At 44.5% G+C, this 7,919-nt stretch overlaps 1 protein-coding gene across 2 annotated transcripts in view; it reads left to right on the top strand.

The window, feature by feature from the left end:
• GCKR (glucokinase regulator) overlaps window positions 1–3,530 on the top strand; it is a 28,233-nt gene extending 24,703 nt beyond the window's left edge. Inside the window, exons 18-19 of one of the 2 annotated variants that reach the window (XM_003270660.3) lie at window positions 2,287–2,421; window positions 3,113–3,530. In XM_003270660.3, coding sequence (XP_003270708.1) covers window positions 2,287–2,421; window positions 3,113–3,283 — 306 coding nt within the window. In that variant the 3' untranslated portion in view covers window positions 3,284–3,530. Of the gene's footprint in view, window positions 1–2,286; window positions 2,738–3,112 lie in introns of those variants that run through there. The other variant, XM_030799442.1, reaches the window with a different exon arrangement.
• The last annotated feature ends 4,389 nt before the right edge of the window (window positions 3,531–7,919 follow it).

The following is a 7,919-nucleotide window of genomic DNA, read 5'->3' on the forward strand; positions in this document are numbered from 1 at the left end:
TTTTATTCACAAAATCTGGCAACCCTATGTGAAAGGAATCAATCAATGAACATTTAGTGAGCGCCCACCAGGTCCCCAAAATAAACTATGGTCGTTACTGAATCCAGTGGAGGTACAAAGAAGGTGGGGGTCAGAACGCATTATAGCAAAAAGAAGGCCTCATGGAAGGGGTGGTATTTGAGCTAGGCCTGGTGGTTATGGCTTGGATAGGTGGACAGAAAGGCATTCCTGTTAGGCCATTCACCAAGTCCCAGAAGGGGGACTGGGCATGATATGTGAAGGACACAGGTCTAACCAGAGTGGCGAGTCACTTTAGAATGCAGTGAGGGATTGTGAAGAAGTAGGAAGGGGAGGGATGTGGGAGGTTAAAGCCAGGCAGGAATTTGGACTTTGCCAAATGCAGCTAGACCTGCGCTGTCCAAAACATTGGCCACCACCCACATGTGGCTATTGAGCACTTGAAATGTGGCTAGTGCGACTCAGGAACTGAATTTTTAATTTTATATAAAAACCAAAGCTATATACTTTTAAAATTAAATGTAACTTTAATATTTTGGTAGGACTACATTTCGCTTTTTAGCATTGCAAATCTAGCACCCAAATTGAGGTGGGCTGGCTGGGCACGGTGGCTCATGCCTGTAATCCCAGCATTCTGGGAGGCCGAAGTGGGCAGATCACTTGAGGTCAGGAGTTTGAGACCAGCCTGGCCAACATGGTGAAACCTCGTCTCTACTAAAAATAAAAATAAAAAAAATAGCCGGGCGTGTTGGCACAGGCCTATAGTCCTGTCTACTAGGGAGGCTGAGGCGGGAGAATCGCTTGAATCTGGGAGGTGGAGGTTTCAGTGAGCCAAGATAGTGCCACTGCATTCCAGCCTAGGTGACAGAGTGAGACTGTCTCTCAAAAAATAAAAATAAAATAAAAATAAAAATAAAAAAGCCACAAAAAAATTGAGGTGTGCTCTAGTTGCAAAATACACACTGGATTTCAAAATACAAAATACGAATATAGAAAAATATTGCAAGATATCTCACTAATAATGTTTAACATTGTTTACATTGGGTTAAATAAAATATATTATTAAAATTGATTTCAGGCCAGGTGCAGTGCCTCACACCTGTAATCCCAGCACTTTGGGAGGCCAAGGCGAGCAGATCACAAGGTCGGGAGAAATAGGTGAAATCACATTTTTTTTTTTTTTTGAGATGGAATCTTGCTCTGTCACCCAGGCTGGAGTGCAGTGGCATGATCTTGGCTCACTGCAACCTCTTCCTCCTGGGTTCAAGTGATTCTCCTGCCTCAGCCTCCTGAGTAGCTGGGATTATAGGCATGCGCCACCACGCCCAGCTAATTTTTTTTTTGTATTTTTAGTAGAGACAGGATTTCACCATATTGGCCAGGCTGGTCTCCAACTCCTGACCTTGTGATCCACCTGCCTCAGCCTCTCAAAGTGCTGGGATTACAGGCGTGAGCCGCTGTGCCTGGCCAATTTCACCTATTTCTTTTTTTTAATGCAGCTACTAAAAACTTAAACTTACATATGTGGTTTGCATTATATTTTTTCTTTATTTTTTTTTTTTTAGAGACAAGGTCTCACGCTGTTGCAGTGGCACCATCATGACTCACTACAGCCTCAAACTCCCGGGCTCAGGCAATCCTCCCACCTCAGCCTCCTGAGTAGCTGGGACGATAGGCAGGTGCCACCATGCCCAGCTAATTTATTTTATTTTTTGTAGAGATGGGGTCTTGCTGTGTTGCCTAGGCTGGTCTCGAACTCCTGGGCTCAAGTAATCCTCCTGTTTTGACCTCCCAAAGTGCTGGGATTACAGGTGTGAGCCACTGTGCCCAGCCTTGCATTATATTTCTACCGGACAATGCTGAGCTAGACAAGAGGAGGGTAATGACAAAATGGAAGCAGTGTTTGCAGATGAACAGTCTTACATTAGTGTGCAAGATTTATTTGGTTACAGAAGAAACTAGAGAGAGGGAGTCCAGATTACCAACCTATAGGATTGGTGGGACACACATGCAAATTTGAGCAATTTGCCATTAATCCTCCAGTTTAACCCAGCCAGTCAAGGCCACCACCAACCCCTTTAACCTAGTCTTTCTTTACACCTGGGAATTACAATTTAAGATTGCCAACATGGACAAATCATCTACAGCCTCTATAGCCAGGCCTCGGGATCCCAGCCTCCCACTCTCATAGTTCATTCTTCTCCCTTGACTCCATTCTTAGTTCCTCTGGCCTTTAGCCTGACACTGATCTTACCACTTCTTCCTTAGCGGTTCTCTGGACAGTCCAAGGCTCGATGCATCGAGAGCCTCCTCCGAGCGATCCACTTTCCCCAGCCACTGTCAGATGATATTCGGGCTGCTCCCATCTCCTGCCATGTCCAGGTTGCACATGAGAAGGAACAGGTATCCTGCCCACTGCTGGTCATTCAACAAATACTTGTTGAGTACTTCCAGTGTGTCAGGAAGTTTGTTTGGCACTGGGTTTACAAAGCTCAGTGGCACTCTGCTTACAAGGACCTCCACATTCATGGGGTCTTTGGACTGGGTTTTGAAGGACGAATAGGAGTTTTCCTGGTCAAAGTGAAGGTTTCTCTCTGCTCTTAATCCACCTCATTACCACCTTGTAATCTTCATAACATCCTATTTGCATCTAACCTAGTGGCTCCTGATTCCTATATCAAATATCAAATGCTTTAACTCCTCCAGGGTTCTGGTTTTTTTTTTTTTTTTTTTTTTTTTTGAGAGGGAGTCTTGCTCTGTCACCCAGGCTGCTGGAGTGCAGTGGCGCGATCTCAGCTCACTGCAACCTCTGCCCCCGGGTTCAAGAGATTCTCTTGCTTCAGCCTCCCAAATAGCTGGGATTACAGGTGCCAGCCACCAATGCCTGGCTAATTTTTGTATTTTTAGTAGAGATGAGGTTCGCCATGTTGGCCAGGCTTGTCTCAAACTCCTGAACTTAAGTGATCTGTCCACTTCGGCCTCCCAAAGTGCTGGGATTACAGGCGTGAGCCACTGTGCCTGACCTTCCTCCGGGGTTCTTTCTCTGATGACCTCATTCCCTCAGGCTTCAGTGCCCTCTGCCTCTTCCCCACAGGTGATCCCCATCGCCTTGCTGAGCCTCCTATTCCGGTGCTCGATCACTGAGGCTCAGGCACACCTGGCTGCAGCTCCTTCTGTCTGTGAGGCTGTCAGGAGTGCTCTTGCTGGGCCAGGTCAGAAGCGCACTGCGGACCCCCTCGAGATCCTAGAGCCTGACGTTCAGTGAACCCATGTTTCTGGGTGGGTGAAAGGGGCCCAACCCTGGCCACTTCAGCCCAGCCCACCCAAGGGGACTTGTGCCAGCAGCACATGTGGGAGGAAGAAGCCCGGTTTCCAGGGCATCAGCAGCCCGGGTTAGGGAGAAATATTCTCTCCACTTTGGGGGAGAGTTCTTGTTCTTGACCTAGTGGTTTCTACTCTCACCGACTTATTCTGATTTCAGAAATAAAATGAAATGTCTTATTTTGGAAAGTTAACCTTTCAAAGTCAGTAAATCAAACAGTAGATCAGAGGTGGGACAGGATGGGTGGCATGGGTTGGTCTTAACAGCAGATTTGTTTCTTTAATTCTGTCCCCAACTCCATTTCATTGGTTCCTAACACAAGCCTTATACTGGCATCCCTATATTTTCATTACCAACATGCGGCCACATGTGCATGCGTGCACACACACTCCAATCCCACACAGACACACAATGAGAGGTGGGAACTTTTAGATAATTCCAGGGGAAGAGGGAAGAAGTTGTGTACCTAACATAGGAAACCCAGAAAAAGGGCAGTCTTAATCAGACATGACAAGATCTAGAATGAATGCTACATCCATGCATTAGACCATGAAATGAGGGTCACATCCCCTGCCCCGTGTTTGTAAGAGGAACATAAGGAACTTGGGGAGTGCTGAAAGCCCTTGGTGGTGGGATCCAACAAACACTAGAAACCTCAGGCTGTACATTTTAGACATCAGCTGCCCCATGTTTTGACAAATTAAAGGCACCCTTGTTCATCCTAGATTCATGCCAGCTCTTTCGGGCCTGTGATATATGGCCCTGACAGTAGAGAGCTGGTTCCTCCTGGTGCCTGAGAAATATCCAGGTAATAGACACTCAAGAACATTCCTCTGGAGATGAAACTCTCTGGATAGGTCCCTGAAACTTTTAGGCAGGAGGGTGACTGCAAAGGAGCCAGATTTTAGTTTTATGAGGATAGAGTAATCAACCTTTTTAAGGTGGTCATAGGCCCGTCTGTGCATCTGAGGGCCTGCAGCCTCTATCTGAGCTCTGTTTTCCTGTTCCACATCTTCACACTGATGCCTTGGATCATCAGTAATCCCCCTTTCCCCAGCCACTACTCTCACGATGCTTCCTGAGTACCACCCCTTTCATCTTCCACAAACACCTCTCCCAAATTCAAGATGGCTAAAGTTAGGAGAGGCTCCTGCAAAGTCCCTCTGCTTCTCTTTACCCACAACTCTCTACCGCGTTCTTTCATCGGCTCAGTTCGTCTCTCAGCATGGTGTCATGAACAGTGTCAAGTCTGAGAAGATACCTAGCATTCTGGGACCCCAAAGGGCAGAGCACCCCTTGATCCTGTTGATGATGCCAACTGTACAGTAGCTCCCCTCCCACATTTGGAGGGGATAGGGCACAGGGTTAGGTTTCTCCAAGGCTGGATGCAGAAGAACTCTAGAAGCCCTGAGTTTTTTAGTTGCCAAGTACATGGATGGCATAAAGACATCAAGTGAATTCAATTCTTATGTAGTTGGACACAATATTCAGGTATCATGAACAAGGTGGAGTACTGCTCAGCCTTGGGGGACATTAGAAGCTAGACACACTCTGGCATTGTGGCAGAGATGAAGATGACTAAGATCTGATGCCTACCCCCTAGAAACTCACAAGCACATAGCAATTCGAATACAAGACAGAGTTGAAGTGGATTAAACAGCAGGACAAGAACAGAGAGCTGCTGAAATTATAGGGTAGGCCAAGAGTCAAGGAAAGTTTTGGAAGAAAAGAGGCTGGGGTAGGGTAAAGGAACAGCCAAAGAAAACCCAAGAAGATTTGAAGATTCGCACTGGGATATGGATCTGATAGCAGAGAATCTGGTCATTGTCAATGGGATTTGTGCTCTAGGCAGAGCTAAAGAAGTTCAAAGGCTTTTTTAGAACTATCCAGACACAAATGATAGGGTGACAACTTTTGCAGTTATTTGGAGAAAGTAAACATCTAAGGGCAAAAACAGCAAGAGAATAATCCATTATTAATACAAGGCAGTAATTATGTAGAAAGGACTAAAGGGCCTGGGCCTGAAGACTGGATTAGATTGTGGAAGATGAAGACAACAATTTCCCAGCACATATATTTGCTGGATCAAAAGCAAAGGGGGCTAGGTGTGCCATCCTAGCTACTTGAGAGGCTGAGATGGGAGGATCACTTGAGTCCAGGAGTTCAAGGCCAGGCTGGGCCACGTTACAAGACCCTGGCTCTAAAAAAGAAAAAAAAAACAAGAGGGGGTGGGGCAAACGATATTTGGATATCACACAAACTCTAAGCCTGATATTTTTTATATATCTATACACATACATATATAATGGATATATATTTTATATATTCCATATATGTATATATATAAAATGGAACTCATGAACCCGCCTCCAAAATCAGCTAGCTATTCTTTTCATAATTTAGACGGTCTCTCTTTTTTATTTTTAAGGGAAGGGTCTCACTATGTTGTCCAGGCTGCAGTGCAGTGCAGTGGTGAGGTCATAGCTCACTGCAGCCTCAAACTCCTTAGCTCAAGCAATCTTCCTGCCTCAGCCTCCCAAGTAGCTAGGACTACAAATGTGCACCACCACACCCGGCTCATTTTTTTTTTTTTTGTAGAGATAGGGCCTTGCTATGTTGCTCAAGCTGGTCTTGATTCCTGGCCTCCAGTGATCTTACTGCTTTCGCCACCCAAAGTGCTGGGATCGTGTGTGTGAACCACCACACCTGGCCAACATTCATTTGGTCTAACATTCAGATTGTTTTGAATGTTACACAGCATGGAGCCAGCTCTTGAATATGAGATAAGCTGTAACATTGAAAGAGGATGTTGGGACCAGGTAGGAGACAGAGGGGACTCCATCTGGTTCCAGGGATGGGCTCTACAAATACAGCAAAATGCCTAAGATCCAATGGAAACTTAGGGTTGGACCCAATTGGACAGGTGGGTCACATCCTAGGGTTGAGAGGACAGGTACTGTATCTAGGTGATGCAAAATGCTCCCATCCTGGGAGAGAGTGGGTCATTTTTAAGCTAGTGACTGGGGTATTGTGGAAAAGACAAGGAAAAAGACAAGAAGAGGATCCCTGGAGCATCTTGTAGTCACAGAAAGTAAAGAATTGCTCAAAACCTCCACAAGGATGAGAATATGTCAAAGGGATACAGGAGCCAATGTGAAAGAGCTCCTAGTGCCTAAAGTGGGAACAATTGGAGCAACAAAATAAATAACAAGCTGGGCATGGTGGTAGGTGATAGTAGTCCCAGCTACTTGGGAAGCGAGGTGGGAGGATTGATTGCTTAAGCCCAGGCAGCTGAGGCTGCAGTGAGCTGTGATCATGCCACTGCATTCCAGCCTGGGCGACAGAGTGAGACCCTGTCTCAAATAAATAAAATAAAAAAAAAACACACTTGGTTTAAAAAAACACATAAATACACGTGAATTCATACCATTATAAGCAAATGATTGAATAAATAAAGTGGGGGAAAGTACCAATTTTTCCTAAAGAAGAATTCTAAATAATAAACACACACACACACACACACATTCCTTTAGGAAATGGAGCTTAATCACCCCACACCACCTCTCCTCCAACGTGGGTTAGATTTAGGGGCTTACTTACAAAAAAACAGGGTATGGGAAAGGGAATGGATTTTACAGTGGAAAAACCAGGCAAGCACTACCCTAATCAAGTAATCAAGATGAGCATCACCAGCAGGTATCACGTACCTCCTGATATGATATCATGAGAAGGGCATGTCACCTCTGTGGTATTCTTCCCCCAAACACTAACCTCAGTCTAAGCATAAAGAAAACATCACAATAACCCAGCTTTAGGGACATATTACAAAATACCTGCTCATTTTATAAAATACCTGAAAATTTTCAGTCATGGAAAACAAGAAAAGACTGAGAAACTGTCATAGACCAGAAGAGACTCAGGAAGCATGACTCACCTACAGGGTGCTACCCTCGGTTGGATCCTGGAAAGATAAAGGACTTTAGTGGCAAAACTGGTGAAATTGCATGAAATCTGGAGTTTAGTTAATAGAAAATATACCAATGTTAAACTCATAGTTTTGACAAACGTACCAAAGTTATGTAAGATGTTAATGTTAGGTGAAACTAGGTGAAGAATATATGGGAATTTACAGTACTATCTTTGTAACTTTTCTGTAAACCTGAAATTTTACAAAAATGAAAAGTTTATTCAAAAAATAAATTTAAACTGAAAGCCTTTCCTCTTAGATCTGGAACATGACAAAGATCCCCACTTTCACCACTGTGATTCAACATAGTACGGAAGTCCTAGCTAGAGCAATCAGACAAGACAAAGAAATAAAGGGCATTCAAATTGGAAAGGAAGAAGTCAAATTATCCTTATTTGAAGGAGATGTGATTTTTTTTTTTTTTTGAGACAGAGTCTTGCTCTGTTGCTCAGGCTGGAGTGCAGTGGTGCGATCTCGGCTCACTGCAACCTCTGCCTCCCGGGTCCAATCGTTTCTCCTGCCTCAGCTTCCTGAGTAGCTGGGATTATAGGTGCATGCCACCATGCCTGGCTAATTTTTTGTATATATATATATATATATTTTTTTTTTTTT

The sequence above is a fragment of the Nomascus leucogenys genome, chromosome 19, assembly GCF_006542625.1.
Source record: "Nomascus leucogenys isolate Asia chromosome 19, Asia_NLE_v1, whole genome shotgun sequence".
In the NCBI taxonomy this organism is placed as follows: domain Eukaryota; kingdom Metazoa; phylum Chordata; class Mammalia; order Primates; family Hylobatidae; genus Nomascus; species Nomascus leucogenys.